Consider the following 17,385-nt stretch of genomic DNA (forward strand, 5'->3'; position numbering starts at 1 on the left):
TGGAAGGGTGCATCAAAAGGTCTGGTTCTTACAGAGGTAGCTGCAGTATTACAGATACGACATGGATCCATCAGTCTGCAATCTTCCTTCTTCCCACAAATGACTTCCCTCACATGCTCCAGACTCTGCCTTGGTCAGGTGTGCATGTGTGCACACTCATTCGTACACAGTTATGGGCACAAGCACTTAAGTGTATATGCGTGCACCTAGTCAAGGTAGATTCAGAAGCCTACCGCTGCAGGGTAGGGAAGGGAAGGCATTTGCTGGAAAGAGGGAATCAGAAGCCTTTCCAAACTGCAGCCCTCAGCATCTAAGCCACTGTGCATGTAAATGCACGCTGATAGGTGCATTTATGCTGGGTTGCACACTTTGGAAGAGCTCTCAAGTGTCTCTCTGCTGCCAGCACTCATTCTTAAAAAGCAGCATTGGCCTCCTGAGAGCCAGATCCACCAGCTGTGAGGTGGGGCAAACAGGCAGTGCTCTGCTCATAGCTCAATCCAGGCCCGGCAGTAATTCCTAAAGCTCTGACAGTATCTTCCACCCTCATACAACTGAAGATCCCCACTATGTTGGGGGTCCCCCTAGGCTTTCCATCTGAGGACTTTGCATTAATCCATCCCCAGACACATCCCTGTACACACAGGGCATGCAGCCCCCAGCCGTCTTGAAGTTGGACAGTCCTCATCTAGTCTGATCCTTCCTCAGAGATGGGAGAGAGACAGGGGCCAGGGGGGCGGGGTGGAAATGCGGGTGAGGGAGGGGTAGAAAAGAGTAATGAGAAGGGCTGAGGCTGTGGGAAAAGGAAAGCAACTTGTCAGCTCTCCTTGCCTTTGTCTGCACTACTGTTACTGCTGCATTCATTACCTTGGCTGTGTTGTCACCCTGCCTCAGGGCATCAGCCCTAGGAACACTCCCCCTGCTAAACTCTCAGCAGGCTCCTGTGCTTGGGTCTCAGCATGCAGCAGCTATGAGGTCTTAGAGCTCCCTCAGTCGGAATAAGCTCACCACTGTCCCTTGATTGCTCTGGGCCGCTCACTGAGCACAGGTGCTCTGTCTGGTACCTCTTCATAGAAGTGAGCCCACCTGGCTGAGCTGCCCAAGGCTCTCAAGACCAGAGCTCAGTTTGGACCAGAGCTTAGGACCAGAGCCTTGTTTCCCATCACTCCAATCCCATGGGCTCTTGACATCAGCAGACCCACAGATTTTGCAGGTGCTCAAAAAGCCAGTCACTATTTATTTTAGCTAGCACAAGAGATATACAGCTGTAGACAAAACAATGAACTCCTACACACATCTCTGCCTCAGTTCCCTCATTTTTCATGAGCTTTACTTCAACTTAGCTTAAAGTAATTTAAGGAGTTCAAAATCCTTCCTCTCACTACGACCTTCTGAAATATAGAATCCTTCTCTGTCTGTCTCCGTTTTCCCCTCTCTGCAGCCCATTTCCTTCCAAAATCTCTCTCTCTCTCCCTAAAATGGCTAGTGAGAAATTCTTTCTTCTATAAGCTCCCATTCCCTTTGTCAGGTGACTCCCAGATCAGCTTCAGGTGATCAGTATCCCCCACCAGATCATGCATTGCTTAATTACCACAGTCCAGAAATTCAGATTTGCCTAGAGTAATAGCCATCTTTTAGTTTGAATGCTCTCTATTAAACAGGCAATCAACAAACAGCCCTCTAATGCTAGCTCTGTGCCACAAGCAAGAATTTTTTTAATGTCACTCCTTCCTGTAGGTTTTTGATGACTATTTAGGAAAAAGACCATTGAGAAGGCAACCCGGTTCCCATTCAAATGGATACAGATGCACCTAGAGTAAGGGTGGGCCAAATCCAGCCCACCAAGGAATTCTCTCCAGCCCATGGTAGGCCCTCAACCATGTCCAGCCCATTTGTAGGGGCCAACCCAAGCCATGATGCATGCAGCCGGTTCCACCACCCTGGGCATGCAGCAGGGCAGGGGTGGCATGGTGGCTGGGCTTGGCTCCCCAGCAGCTTCCATGGCAGCTATTCATGCTGCCCAGCTGACACTGCCAGTCTGCCCCACAGCCACCACTAGGTGCTCTGGATGGAGCAGGTGGGTGAGGTCTGCATGAAGACTGGACCAGAACATTGGGGTCAGGGTGCACTCAACCAGGTGGATGAGATGGGGCCATGGACGGGCAGGGAGCTGCGTCCAGGAGCAGGACGGGCAGGCAGGCTCCAGTTCATTCCCCCTGCCACACCATGCTAGGCTAGGTCAACACCCTCCCCCCAAGCTTGCAACAGCTCACTGAAACTCCTCCAGCTCAAACTATTGCCTACCCCAACCTGGAGAGTCTCAAGGGTCAAGCAGAGCTCCCAAGATATACACAGATAGATTCCTTTGGTCTTCACTTCAAGCCAGGGATTATTTATTGCTGTGTCTCCACTGGGTCAGATCCCTGTGGGTTACCTCCATCTGTGTGATTGGAGGATACAGTTCATGGCCTTCACTAGCTTATCTCCTGCCTGCAGGCTAGGAAAATCCAGCTTCCTTACCAGAGAACTGTGACCTCGAAAGCAAGTGCGCAGCATCAGCTTCAGGGTGAACAGCAGCAGGGTGCATGGCAGTGTGGACTCATTGGTTAGATACTTATTTTCAGCCACAGGCTGAAGATGCTGGCTGTGAAGCAGGGTGCTCTCATAGGGGCCTCCATCTCCTACCCTTCACTAAGAGGAAGATCCCTCAGCCTGCACCTTCATTAAGGACTCCTGTTCTGGTACTGACACCAGCACCAAAGAATTGGACTTTCCCTGTTTTGTAGCAAGGAGGAGACACCTAGGACAACATGGGGCGGGCGGGGGGAATGGTGCATGCCCATTTTGGCTGCTGTTCCAATTCAGGCCTTAAATATTCACAGATTTCTTTCTGAAGGATAGCTCTTCAAACTTCTCCTGATCCAGGGGACTTTCCATCTCTGTCTAACAATATGCTGTCCTCACATATTCCTCAGTATGATTCTCAAACTGCCTCTCAGGACAGAATGACTCTTCTGTATTCACTGCACCCAATAGCTGTTCCTAGCAGACATCTCTGTGCACTTCCTGCCATAATTTCTCCTTGAAAGACTAAGCACATCTCACACCTATTCTGTACTAATTATCTTGTTAAACTCTCTTTGTAAGTGTATCCTAACCTTGCTCTATGCAGAGAGTCTCTTCTCATCCCCTATCCGCAAACAGGCTCCCTGAACACATTCTGAGTCTGTGACAAGGGTGCAATAGAGAGGGGCTTTATTTCTGTGTTTTAATCAGCCTTCTGCACCTTGAAAGCAATACTTCCACCTTCTGGCTTCATCTTTTTCTTTCCAGCTCAGTTTTCCCATGGTATTCGGTCACCCCCCGCTAACTTTAGTTATATTGCTCTCCAGAACACATTTTGCTTCTAGAAAACACAAGGTACATCTACACGAGATGCATTAATGCCAAGCTGGGGGAGTAGTAGATCCTAGTAAGACTTGGATGCAGAGTGACCTAGACAAATTGGAGGATTGGGTCAAAAGGAATCTCATGAGGTTTAACAAGGACAAGTGCAAAATCCTGCACTTGAGACAAAGCAATCCCATGTGCTGGTACAGGCTGGGAGCTGACTGGCTTGCAAAAAAAAGGACCTGGAGGTTACAGTGGACAATAAGCTGAATATGAGCCAGCAATGTGCTCTTGTTGCCAAGAAGGCTCACTGGGAGTTGTGTTAACAGTAGGTCAAGGGAAGTGATTATTCCCCTCTATTCAGCATTGGTGAAGCCACATGTGGAGTACTGTGTTCAGTTTTGGGTTGGGTCCCTCACTACAGAAAGGATGTGGACAAATTGGAGATCCCCCAGAGAAGGGTGACAAAAATGGTTCAGGTGCTGGGGCACATGACTTATGGGGACAGGTTGAGGGAACCAGGCTTATTAACTCTAGAAAAGAGGAGACTGAAAGGGGATTTAATAGCAGCCTTCAACTACCTGAAGTGAGGTTCAAAATAGGATGGAGCTAGACCAGTGGTCTCCAACCTTTTAAAGTAGGAGATCACCTTTGGCATTTAAAAGCACCCCAAGATTTACTGTGTGCTGCCATCACCCCTTCCCACCCACCCAGCAGGTAAGTCTGTGGGGAGGGAGTACAGGGGCAGATTGAGGCAGAGGAAGAAAAGATTATTTGGGGGTACGCCTCCACAGCAGGTAAGTCCTACCCAGCTGGGGCCTCACTCAACTTACCCCTGCTCCTGCCTCTACAACACTGTCCCTCACCATGGGGGCCTCGATCAAGCCCCCACCCCTTCCCTCCCCCACGGACTGACTGCTGGGCTGGGGTGCACATGTGCATGTACACAGGCACTCAGCACCCCACCTCAGGCTTGGATCAACTGCAAGAGGCTCCAACCACAGAGCTGTTCTCAGTGGTGGCAGATGACAGAACAAGAGCTACAGTCTCAAGTTGCAGTAGGGAGGTTTAAGCTAGATATTAGGAAGAACTTTCTCACTAGGATGGTAGTAAAACACTAGAACAGGTTACTCAGAGATGTAATGGAAGCTCCATCCTTGGAGGTTTTCAACACCTGGGTAGACAAAGCTTTGACTGGGATAATCTAATTGGGGATGGTCCTGCTTTGAGCAGGGGGTTGGGCTAGATGACCTCCTGCGGTCCCTTCCAACCCTAATTTTCTATGATTTCTATGATTAGCCAAATTTAATGCTCATTACAGGCACACATCTATACATGTGGGTCCTTAATGTGCATTAAAAATGGCAAAATTAGGCTAATTGTCCCTAAATTTAATACCTGAAAATGCAAGCATCAAATATTAGCACGCTTAGTCAAAGCACATTAATGCAGGTGTAGACACAACCTAGCACTAGTGCCAGGTCTGCCCAGCCACTAGGGGCACACAGCAGGGCTGCAGGGACTTGGCACTAAATGTAGTGCCAAGTCTCTGCATATGTAGACACCTGCCAAAAATTGCTTAATGCTCATTAGCTTAATACTCATTAAATTTAGTCATGCTTAAATGTACATGTAGACATGCCCACAGGAATATAGCGTAACTAGAAGAAGACAAACAAGGCTCAAACCTGATACCTCCAAGTTAAAGGAGGTGCTATGGGGGCAGCATCCAGAGCTTTTGAATCTCCAGGGTCAGATACAATTATCCAGCACTCACCCCTCCTAACACTCAACTATTGCTAGTTTTGCCTCTGAGAAAACACAACCTCCCCTAAGGCACTTAATTTATATTTATGTGGCCATCTCAAAGTGCAGCTTTAATGTAGCTGCTCATGTTAATAGCACATGGAAGGAGCCAGATTTCAGCCCTGAAGAAGTAACTGAAGTGAACACAAGATTCCTGTTTTAATGACCCCTACTGAGTACTTAGGACTGCAGTCCTGCTCAGGATGTTCCTGAGAGAGAACAAAATCCCTGCAGCTCAGCCCCTACAGAGCATGGAGACCCATGAGGTCATTGGAGAGCATCTGCAGCTAAGGGGATGAGCCCACAACAGCACAGTGCCTGCACAGGGTCTGCTCATGCAGGTCCACACCCAACTCCTGCTGAAGCCGGTGGGCTGACTCCCATTGATTTTGATGGGAAATGAATGAGGCCAAGCTCCCACCACATGCTCTTCAACTGTTCTCTCACACAGTGCTGCTGCCTCACAGAACTGCCTATGGCAGAGAAGGGCTGGCAACCCTGCACACTGAGAAGTGTTATCCCTCATACAGATTTAGATCTGAGCAGCTTTAATCACAGGAGCCCTCTGATAAAGCTGTGCAGCAAAAGGAAGCTAATGCAAGGATCAATGTTCAATAGGCCTGGACAAGAAACAGCCCTCAGCCTGGAAAACCCCAGCTTCCAGACTCATAACTCACTCCAGCAGAAAGTGCAGGTGTTCAGCACTGTCAGAAATCCACACCTTTAATAGTGGAGCTGGCAGGGGGTAGTGGCACAACTACCTGCCATTGCGAAAGCAGCACAAGTGCTGGGCACAGAGGCAGACAGGATTCATCTTCCAAGGTGTCTGCTTCCCTCAGAGCCTACCTACAATCCTTTGCCCTTGCCTGTGCCTGTTCAGCATGGGCCTCATCTGGCCTTCAGTGAAGGCAGTGCAAAGGCCTCCACAGACGTCACAGAGCTAAGCCCACTGTGAGTCTAGGGCCTGCATCTCCACCCTTCCCAGGCTTTTATGGCCAGGGTGTGACAGGTTACAAACAAGAAAGTTTCCAGCCCTGAGTTCCTAGACTCTAAAACCACTCAGATACATCTGCCCCCTCAGTCTAGCCAGAACAGCTCCACTCACCTGCCCATCTCAAACATCTATGAATCTGTACCTGGGCTGCCTTTCACCTTGCCCAAGTCACCATTAGCCTTTTCCTGTTGTGACTGAGGGAGTGCTACAACAGGAACCCCAGCAATTTCCTCTATCATTTGTTCCCCTTTCCATGAAAGCTCACTAATGAAAGTGGATCTGGTGGGAAGGAGTGACCCCCCCCTTGCCTAAAAAGGGATGCATAGGCAGGGGACATACCTGCCTTGCAGCAGCAAGGGACACTCTCACCAAATTAGGGAAGAGGCATAGCATGATTTTGCTTCAGTTGCAGTCAGTGACAGAATTCCTGTTTGCTCCTATGATGCAGGATCAGGGCCACACTGAATGCACTTGTAGAAGAGACAGCCCTAGGACTCAGACTGTGGTAGGCAGCAATAGCTCCCTGGGGCTGCTGTATCCAGACTGTGACTGTTTTGCAGCCAGAATTGTTCCCATAAGGAGCATGTGAGGAGATACTATATGTAACATGGGGACAAGGGGCTGGACATCAGAGTTCTTGTGGGCTGTGTTCTCAACTCTGTCACTGCTTTGCCACTAAGCCAATGTGGTGAACCTCTCTAGGCCTCAGCTTCCCCAGCTCCAATAATTCATGCCTACCTCCCAGGAGGCATGTGAGACTGCAGTCATGCTTGCAAAGTACACAGTGATATTACCACTCCCCACTGCTTCAGTCTTTGATTTTAGTGGGCATGGATCCCATGCTGAGAGGAGAGGCCTTCAGCTTGGTACTCCAGCCCCAGCAGATGATGCTGATATAAAGGTTACTCTATCCCAAGGAAGCTCTGTCTCTCAATCTGTAGTACTCAGCCTGAAGAGGAGTCAGGACAAAAGCATGCCAGTGTTTACGGGGGCCAGTTTAGCGGCTGGCTAGCCCCAAAAGATTTAACAATCCCCAGCATAGGCTTGCTAACGGCCTGCTCACTCCCCAGATTCCAGCACAGCCTGAAGAGTAGCACTGTACTGGAATGTGGCTCCTTGGCGTGGGGCCGTGGCACAGCCTCTTCCCTCCAGCACTCAAGAGGGTGAGCTCCTTGGGTGCCTGCTAAGCAAGTAGCTCCAGGCCCCACCCAATGGATATAAGCATCTTAGGCAAGATCACCTACCCCCACCAGTATACATGGAAACAATACACAGCTGGCAGGTCTGGGGGAGGGTGAACAGCAGGTATCAACTGTAGATCACCACTTTAGCACTACCTATCTAGAAATGCCAGCCTCTGAACAATGCCATGCAGGTGGATTTCCTAGAGCTGCCAAGTGTCAGTGGCAAATGCCTCAGCAAATGTGCCTCATTTTCAAGGCTAGAAATGGATTTCAGGGACTTAATTTAAACCTTTCAAAACTTACAACTAGCTTCCCGGTGGGATGACTCTGTATCAGACCCATCATTTGCCCAGAGTTAATAGTTTTAATCCAGCTGCTTCTGGGAGATGTGGATACCTAATCCATAGTGCCACCTAGTGGATGAATAGAAAATAACCAAACTATTCATTACTGTTTGTTATTATCATTACACCAAAGGGCCACATCGTGCTGAACAGAGTGAGAGTCCTGTCCAAGGTACGTTACCACGTATCATATACAATTAAGATTAATGAATAGCCTTACATGTACAGAGCACTTAAAGGATGCCAAAGCACTCTGCCAATGGAAGTCAGATTGTGTACTATTGTAACAAGGCACTTAGAGAAGAGAAACTGCAGCAGCTAGGGCCCAGGCAGCTAGCAGGGGCCAGCTGTAAGAGGGAAGGCAGCAAGAAGGCACTGCTGCTTAGGTAGTAAGTGGTCCATCAAGGTAAAGGGCACACCTGCAGCCAGTCTGGGAAAGTCACCTGACTAGAAAGGGCCTGGGTTTAGGAAATATATAAACCCATGGTCTGAATCAAGGCAATCAGTCTGGCCCTGCAGGGAGATGGCAGTAGCTGAACAACTGGCTGGAATCCTGTTATACCTAAGAGCTGCAAACAAGGGGCTGAGGCCTTGTAGGGAGCTGGGACCCAAAACCCAGACAAGGAGGATTTAGTTATAGAGCTGGTAGGCTTAGAATTAGGTTACAGCGAGTGGGCTTAGAGTTTGATTGTAGCCGGTGTGTTTATGTTTCTATTTAAGTTTAAACTTGTGGATCAGTCATGGCTAGCAAGGGGGTGATGAGAAGGCAGCAAGGGGATGCCTGAGGGATGCACTGCAATTTAGTGCCTGAGAGGTGTGTGAGGTCTGCAACCCTGCCAGGGGTGGTGCACAGGACTCAAGCAGGCAATAGCAGGCTTGTGTTCCTGCCCTCTTGGCCTCAAGCCCAAGAGGGACATAAACCAGGGCCAGAGGCCCATAGATGTGAGAGGGCAAAGATGGGGCCAGAGAGCCCCAAGCACAGAGCAGAGTGGAGGCAGGGCTGGAAGGCCCAGCACAGAGCAGGGTGAGAAAAGAGCTGGAGCCCAGAAGCCAGGTCCAGCACAGTAGACCTTGGCTAGATGGCCCAGCGAGAGAAAGGGGGCAGCAAATGAAAAGGCCAAGGACCCAACAAGACAGATTGATTGGACAGCAACATTTGTAAGGCATGGGTGTCACTACGGGGGAGGCTGGAGGCTATGAAACTTGCCCTTCAGGCAATTACTGTAATACAGCGCAGCCTGTTAGTGTGTGAGAGCTCTTACTGGGACCCCTGGGCAGCTTCTCTTTTCCGAGTAAATATTTACATCAAGGCATGGCAGGCAGGCAGGGAGGGTATCCTCTGAGCCAGGGTAGAACAGGAGCTGCATGGCCACCAGGGGGCATTATGGCCACCCCTGGGGCCTGGCCCTTGCTACAACTATGGAAATATTTCTGTCACTGGTGCAGCACCTATGAGCTGTTCAACAGCACACAGCAACACCAAGTACTAGTTTGTGGCATGAGCAATATCCCATCCAACAAAAACACTGGCAGGAATGTGGAAAGGCAGAAATGAGATACCAGTTTGGAATTTGGCCAGGAGGCAAGACATCTCCATAGCCCCCTTATATCTAGTATTGGCACAGAGTGGCTCCATACAGGATTAACGTATCCATGAAACCCACCATCACTCCCAGCGCCAGCTCAAGTGAGCTGGGATCTGCTCTGTACTAGGATCGTAAAGATAAATTCTGGCCTCAATTGCTCCCTACAACACTACTTAAGTCCTACAGTACAAGACCCCTGTAGCTGTAGCAGTAAATATAATTAGACTCAAGGTGCCTACTGAATCCCCTGGACTCGCTATAGTATGATCTGCATGAGTCACACTTATCATGCCAAAGTCCTTCTGCCTGTTGTTATTTAAGTTCCTGCTTTTATTTCCCTTGCCCAAGGGGATCAGCATTGATCTCTGCTCCTGTGAACTGCATTTTTGACCCATGAAAACCATTTGACAGCATAACATCTCTGCAGTAGAAATCTAGCTCACTGTTGGCACGAGGGAAAGAAGGATGTGGGAGGGGAAGAGGAGCTACAACCACCCTGGTTGACATTGCCAAAATATGATAGAGAAGGCTGAAGAATCACCAGATTATGTAGGAGTCTCCTTCTGAGTGAATGAGCTAAGCCAAGATGAAACCTTAACCAACTATCTCCAGTGCCAGTTCCCTTTTTTCCCTTGCTTTGCCCAGTGGGATGTTATGATTCCTTGTAGCTGTGAGCAGTAGCATAACTGGGGGAGTGGGAAGGGGTGGTGACCAGGACAGCCACTCTGGGCACTGCCCTTGTTGAGGAACTCAAAAGTAGCCGCTATCACAGCAGCAGTTCAACATGCCACCACAATCTGTACTGCAGCAGCCCAGTGCTGTTGCATGTATCGTGGCTGCCCTGCCATCCCTCTGGCTGCGGGAGAAGGCTTGAAGTAGCTGCCTTGGGGATTCCTTCAGTTAGTGGTTCCTGGAAGCACCTGCACTTGAGCACCACAGCAGGACCTTCCAGTCCTGTGATCCTACTCAGGCAGTTCGGAAGGACCAGTTTGGGAGTGTATAGTAAGCAGAGAAGAAGTTGATGGGGACCCATTGCTTAGGATTTCTTAAAGCAGACTAGACCCAACTCCACATACTGATGGAACAGATGATTCAGTGTGTATATCTGCCATCCTTGACTCACTGCTACATGTACCACTTGGCTCTGTTCATGGCATCTGCTGCAGTGTTCGAGTAACCCAAGCTAGCCAGCAGCTTCAGGTGAGCAAAAGCTTGCTGGCACAGGGCTGCTACACTGTCTCTGTGGGCACACTAGACATAGGTTGTGATTGGGGATGGGGACCAGTGTGCACCCCGAAACTCCCAGATCTATACAAGAGGGCGTGTGAATGGAAGGGACCTGAGGATTACTCCAATTTCACTTTTGTGAGAGAAAAGCTGCATCTTTCAAACAAGCAGCTTCATAAGTTTCAGGGATGATTAGGAGCTGAGAAGCAGGTACGGCCTCGGCTGCCCTTTACCTAGCAAGTGTTGTCTGCAAACCATGTAGCCCCAGTCCTCTCTCAAGGGGAACAAAGGCTCAGTTGGGTCATAGCCATAGGATGATTTGGATACGGATGATCCTGCCTCAGGCAGGAGGCTGAACTAGTTGACCTCTGAAGGTCACTTCCAGCCCTGCTTCTCTATGGTTCTATGACCCCAGGTCCTCCTTGCTTCAAGCCAGCTGGCACAAAAGGACCCCAACACAAGAACAAACCCCCCATGAAAAAAGAGCCCTGGCACAATAGGCCCCTGTGCCAGGTGCTGAGACAGACACTCACCCTACCCTGTCCCCACAATAGTGACTGGCACCAATGCCACTAGGGAAGGGAAGGAGACAAGAGCTGTGATTCTCAACCAGGTTGCCAGGGCATCCTGAGGTACTGGGAGATCCTTTCCAGGGTGCTGAAGGAAGGGTGAGGAGATAAGCTGATAGGGGCAGACTCAACTATCAGCCTATCAACACTGCCCAGCCTCTTTGCAAGGAGGTAAGTACTGTAATGAATTAGCTTTTGAAATGGGGCATTGCTCAATTCACAAAAGTTATAGAGGGGTGCCTCGAGTCTGATGAGATGTGTCTTGAAGCTACAAAGGTTGAGAACCACTGGTCCAAAGCAATGCTGAGAGCAAACCTAGCTGGCAGTAGGCTCAGGCCAACCTCAGCCTAGGCTACACTGACCCCTCAACACATACACACAGTGTGTTATTGGTTATGGGAGATGATTTCCTTATGTGCTGGAGCACAGCACTAAATGTCTAGCTAGAGCCTGGATGATCTCTTCCTCCAGTGACCTCCTCATTAATCCAGTTAAACCCTCAAGGCTGGGTAATCCTGACCTCAGTGGGGAGTTTAATGCACTCACTTGGCACAGTCTACCAGTCCTGTGGGAGGCTCAGTCACTTCATCTTTCAGGCTAATCCTGCCTCAGCAGGGAGAGTGAACCAGGAGCAACTCTGCATGGAGAAGGGAATGCTGGTATTGCAGCTGCAATGGAAACAGGCTTGGGAGGAATAAAATAGCACAGGAGAGAGACAGCCCTACTCCCAGGAATAAAGTTTACCCACTATCCGGAGATCTCATCTTTTCCATTAAAATCCCAGTAAGGAGAGAAGGATGCCAGGGAAATTAGCTAGGATTCTAGGAACCCACTGGGTTGCAGGCTAGGTTCCCCACTCTTAAGAGTGCACCACAGCATCCCTGCTGTGTCTACAAAAGACCCTACTCCCACCACACCAACTGATCACTGAACCAACTGCCCAATTTAGGGGCAAGAAATGTTTTCCCCTCATTACAGTGTGGGGAGTTGTGCCTTCTTCTAACACAGGGCATGACCCATCTCCCAGCATCTTCTGAGCATCTATTAACTATCCATTTCCCCCTTGTTGCAGTGGTAGGGCACTGGCAGCTTTCTCCCTGCTATTGCCTATAGCATTTTATAGAGTGTTTTTGTTGTAGCAGATTTTATTCTTGGCAGTTGTGGGCAAGGGCATGAAGTGGCCATTGGTGGGGAATACCCTTGAGTAACAAGTGCCTGTGAACACAGGTGCTTGGATTTGACAGCCTAGAAGGCCCCTTCCAGTCCTGTTCCCACTGACACAGGATGTTAGGAGCATTGCTATGACTAGGAAAACTGTGGGGAGAGGGGGAGAAGGAGAAGAAGGAGGTCTCCTAATAGGTCTCTAGAGGAGCCAGCCCACAGCAAGCAGCACTGGAGGCAGAACCTTGCAAACAGGTGTCGGGGGCGCTGGGCCTTGATGAACGGGGTTCCCGATGATTAAACAGCAAAGTATCTCAGCTCAGGTCCTACAACAACAAAGATGCACAGGTCATGTCACAGAGCAAGAGAGGCCTTTCCTTTCTTGGGACAAGCACAGAGTGATTATAGCCAGCAGCATCAGCCAGGTGCTGGGACCAAAACAGAAGCAGCCACTTCTAATTGCCACTGTGATTGTGAATGCAAATGTGTTGCTGCTAGCAGCTGCCACCTTTTTTCATTTTCCCGTCACCTCTCCACATACAAAAACAAAAGTCAGTGCCTGGAGTGGTTATCCCTATCGCCCCCACCCCGTTATGCCAGTGACTATGGCACCCCCATTATCACATCTGACTCTGGTTCCCAATCTCCTGCCTCCACCCCCAGCACCAAGCTATGAGCTTCTCACTGCCTTAATCAGCAGTAGAGGCTTGGCTTCTTCACGCTCCAGTCCCATGGTGCTGAAGCTCCCCAGCAGGAAGGGCCATGTGCAGATGAAGGGGCACTGGCTGTTATAGCCCAGACCACAGGACCTCTCCTGCTCCTGCCAAAGGCAAAAGGTGTTTGGCTGTCAGAAGCATTAAGCAGGCTCCACAGCCGATTAAATAAAACTGTTCCTTAGAAACCCCGGACACAAGGCACCAAGACTGGCAAGTCAGACATAGAGCCTCCAGGCCATAGTCTAAACTCCAAGGTGGCCCATTTCCTAGGGGAGGACTGCACCCCCACCCACCCTGCAGCAGAACACAACCTCTGGGGTAACACGTTTCTTCCTACGTTGAGCTCCCCCAGCATCCTGCTCACATTTTACTTGCCAAGCTCCTTCAAAACTCCAGAAGGGGCATGTGGCACAAACAATACTCAGGATGGGAGTCACCAGAACAGAGCATTTTCCACTTGAAGTACCACAAGCAACCAACTCCCTTGCAGCCAACAGCATCCTTCACCACTAAAGCCTGAGTAGCATCCCGCAAGCTAAATGGCTGATATGGTTGAGGAAAGGATGCAGCTGACTCAAAACCATCCTGTGCATTTCAGCCACTAAAAGGAAACAAAGCTGCACATTCTCCTAAGATAGCTACTCAACTATTACTGTTCATTTCCTGCAGCAGTATGATGGGGTCTCCTTTTGCCAATGCAATATTGGTTTTTTCTATGCTCTGCTTACTTCTCAAGTACTGCAATGGCACCTCCTGTTTTAAGCATTCCAAGTGTCCAAAGTGAACAGTGAACTAAGGATATACTCAGCAGGAGTGCCAGACATATTCTCCCTTAAAATAGGGGGAAGGGGGAGACCAAAGCTCCATGCAGCCAGCAGTGGCAAGCAGCAGAAGCTTTAAAGAAAGAGTATGAAAGCCAGGATATGTGTACAGGGAGCCAATCTATTAGGACCTCCCCATCATACTGTCTGATCACAGACCACACTGAATCCAACAAACATCCACCAACCACTTTTTAGCAAATAAACTTCTCCCCACATGATGTGGCCAATCCAAGTCTGGAATTGTGATTATTGCTTTGGGAAGACTAATAGCAAATGTTTATTTTCCTTTTATAAAGAGCAGGGTGCAGCCATGCTGCTGTTTAAATGGAGTGACTTCAGAATAACTAACAAACTGTATTACATTTAAAACAAGAGTGTATAGAACAACACCACTTTGCATTCATCTAACTCCTTTCATCCCAAAGTGCCTTACAAATTGATAAGAAAAACCACACAGAGGGATCATCTCACCCACCGTTAAAATGCAGCGACCTCAAGGGTGGAACGTGGCAGCTGATAATAGTGCACAGCAATATTATATAGCAATCTAGGGCAGGAGGTAAAGGAGAAAAATGGACCCAACAGGAGCTGTAAGGGAAAGGATTTACCTGAGGTGAAAATCTGCAACTGGGGAAGGTGCTCCCAGCTTTCCCTTTGGAAAAATCCAAGGCCAGATCTTCTGCTGACATCAACCTATACAGCTCGGCTGGAGTCAGAGAGATGCTGACTCACACCAGCTCAAAAATCTGGCCTCCAGCCTAAATTTCCCCAGCCATATAGCCTCTGAGTCTGTACTCCACAGTGTAAACATATTTGGAGGAAACAGCCACTCATTTTTTCAGCCAGGATCAGCCATAGAATTATAGGGTACTCAGTTGCTGGAAAGCAGGAAAAGGCATGAGGCCTTGCACTCCTGCTGCGTGGGGCTGGGGAAGCAGAATCCTAGGGTGACAACCAAGTGCTAGCACTGCTTGCATTTCAAGCCAGCCCTGTTCTAAGCAGGAAGAAGCAATTCCTATAGGGAGCATTTCCAGTAACATGTTTCCCCAGCTGCACCCCTGGAGAGGGCTCGCATTTCAGATATTAATTTGCCCTCTGCATACAAGCGGTTCTATGTGCAACCACTGCTGTGAGGAAGAAAACCCACTGGGTAGCAAAGCAGCAGGTGCAGCCAGCATCTGCACTGTGTAGGAGAGAATTTCACCCTGTAAACTTCAGGGGTTCTCATGCAATGAGGCATGCTCCAAGGCGCACAAAAATTCTGTGGCCACTAGGGCCCACCATCATGGCTTCATCCCCTCTCCTCCCCCCACCCCGCCAAGAGCAAACCCAAGGTGGTTCACTCAGATGCTTTTCCTTTAGATTTTTTTTCCAATGGCAATTTTTGTAGAAGCTCCTCCTAGGAGGGGAGGTGACACAACAGAGTCCGCTGAGATGATCCAGGTCCGGGTAGCACTGGGCCAAGTCACCACTCTGTCAGTACCATTAAAGTTGCATTCCAGAAAGAGAGGGCCAAGCACTGCTGCAAGAGATGCAGCACTGCAAGACAGCAGCTGACATGACCAAACAGCACGTGAAGTTACTAGCTCGATTACAGCGGGCCCTAAGGCAAGGACTGTAGCTTTATGAGGTTCTGTAAAGTCTCAGTTGAAGGCAAGGCAAGGCCTAATCCAGAGCTATGAAGTTTTCAAAGAGCTTTGGATCCTCTTCCCAGTGCCACTACATATATTCAGTGGGGTCTGTGGGGTAGGATGTCTTGCACAGGCACATGCAGTAGTGTAACTAGCTGAAAGCTAATTGAGAGAGCATGGGAGAGTATTGGATCTACTACAGAGGTAACATCTATGGCCTGGGTTATACTCAAGGCCAAATGAGGTGATCTAGTACTTCCTTCTGGTCTTGTGCTGCATAATGGAGTATGGCAGCAGCAAATATCTGGGGCTAGCAGTTGCGGCTGGCCACTGAGCAGGGAGCTGCCTGAATTGGGGTCTGTGGAGAGGGGGCATCTGGGGTTTATTATGGAAGAGCAGGAAGGTATATGTCTGCAGCCACTGCCTAGAACAGGGATGGGTGGAAGGCACCTGCCCACAGCTGGGGGTGGTTTATGGGGCAGGAGAGTGGCCCAGAGCAGAGCAACAGAGGAGCCCAGCAGGGTTTGCTGCTACCTGCAGGGACCACCACAAAGCACAGCTGTCCCAGCAAGAAATGCCAAGGCGATGCATGCAGCCCAATTCAGTTGACCTCAGCATAGCTGTGGTCAGCTCTCTGTTACGCAATTTCCCCTTCTGCATTATGACTGAGCCTCCAGGCACTGAGCTTGGGTCTAGGCTGCGACTCAACACTTCCCCCCCCGCCCACGCCTGCTCAATGATGGATTACAACACCAAATGCCAAATCCTGAGCTAAAAACAGAAACAAAACCCTCTTTGTGACTCAGCCAATGAAAAGCAACTCTTGCAGGCTTCTTACTGAGGAACAGGGAAGCACTAGGAAAACATGCTTTTCATGGCTCTCACTGAGGTTACTGTGTGGTGCTGGCGTTTGCAGGGGGCATCAGCCAGGGCTGGGCACACAGCTGGGCTGTAGCAGATGCATCTCTCAGGCAGAAGGATGGATGGGGGCAAGATCCCCTCTAGCTCTTGTTCTGTGCTGGAAGAGGACCCACTGGCAAAGTACAGGAGCCCCAGGACCTGTCATACAGGGGGGCGAGGGCCAGGGAACCCACAGAAGCAGACTGTGTATAAAATTTTAAAAACTGGCTACAGGCTGCATAGAGGGAGGGAGAAATAGAGTTCATGATGGGCACAGGCCAGAGGTGGCCTCACCCCAGAGCATCAAGGACCTGCCCAGCTCCGGGGGTGTCCACATTCCAGTCACTGGCTGAACAGCAGCGAAGCCTTTGGAGGGGTAACTTGCACTTCTCACTCTGTGGTTCACTCCCAGCAGGGGAGAAAAGGAAGGGAGCCATGCTGGTGTAGACGTACTGTGTCAGCGGGTCTGTGTGGTAGAGCACATGCCCTTAACGCAAGGGCAACTCCCTCCAGCCCCTGCATCCTGGCCTACATCTCGTTGGGGTAGAAGCCCAGCTTGGCCATGGACATCTCCCGCCTAAGCCGCATGATTTCCCAATACATCAGCTCCACTGCAAAGAAAAGGGGTGGAAGGGTTAGTGAAATGCCTTGTGAGGCATCCACCCCCACCCATTCCCTTCCAGAACAGTGGGCCCAGGGGGCATGATGTCCCTCAAAGACAGCCTGTATGCACTGGAGCAAATCACAGGAGCAGGACCCCACTGCTTGGCCAGGCAGCACTGCCTAATGAGGCACAGCTCTCTAAAGCATGGGGATGTGCAGACCATGGAGTGAGACAGGATCCCCCCCCTCCACACTTCTTTCTTCTTCTTCTTCCCTCTCTCCCTTACTTCTCTTCCCCTCCAGTAGCCTTTTTCTTTCCTCCTCTTGCTACTCTCTCAATTCTTTCCATACCCTCCCCGGTCCAGGCAGATTGGACCCTTGCATCCTTCCAGAAGACAAACTAACCCCTCTTGCCCTCTCTCACCCTCCATTAAACTCTCTCTGAATGAAAGA

General features: G+C 49.8%; 1 protein-coding gene across 6 annotated transcripts in view; it reads right to left on the minus strand.

Annotated features, from left to right (window-relative positions):
* Positions 1–1,211: 1,211 nt before the first annotated feature.
* Positions 1,212–17,385, minus strand: part of RAB3IL1 (RAB3A interacting protein like 1) — a 46,357-nt gene continuing 30,183 nt past the window's right edge. For all 6 annotated transcript variants that reach the window (XM_090032298.1, XM_090032295.1, XM_090032297.1 and 3 more), the window contains one exon: positions 1,212–16,940. In XM_090032298.1, the coding sequence (XP_089888424.1) occupies positions 16,858–16,940 (83 nt within the window). In that variant the 3' untranslated portion in view covers positions 1,212–16,857. The remainder of the gene's footprint in view (positions 16,941–17,385) is intronic.

Source organism: Crocodylus siamensis, chromosome 2, assembly GCF_052110815.1.
Source record: "Crocodylus siamensis isolate JL-2025a chromosome 2, ASM5211081v1, whole genome shotgun sequence".
NCBI classification, from domain to species: domain Eukaryota; kingdom Metazoa; phylum Chordata; order Crocodylia; family Crocodylidae; genus Crocodylus; species Crocodylus siamensis.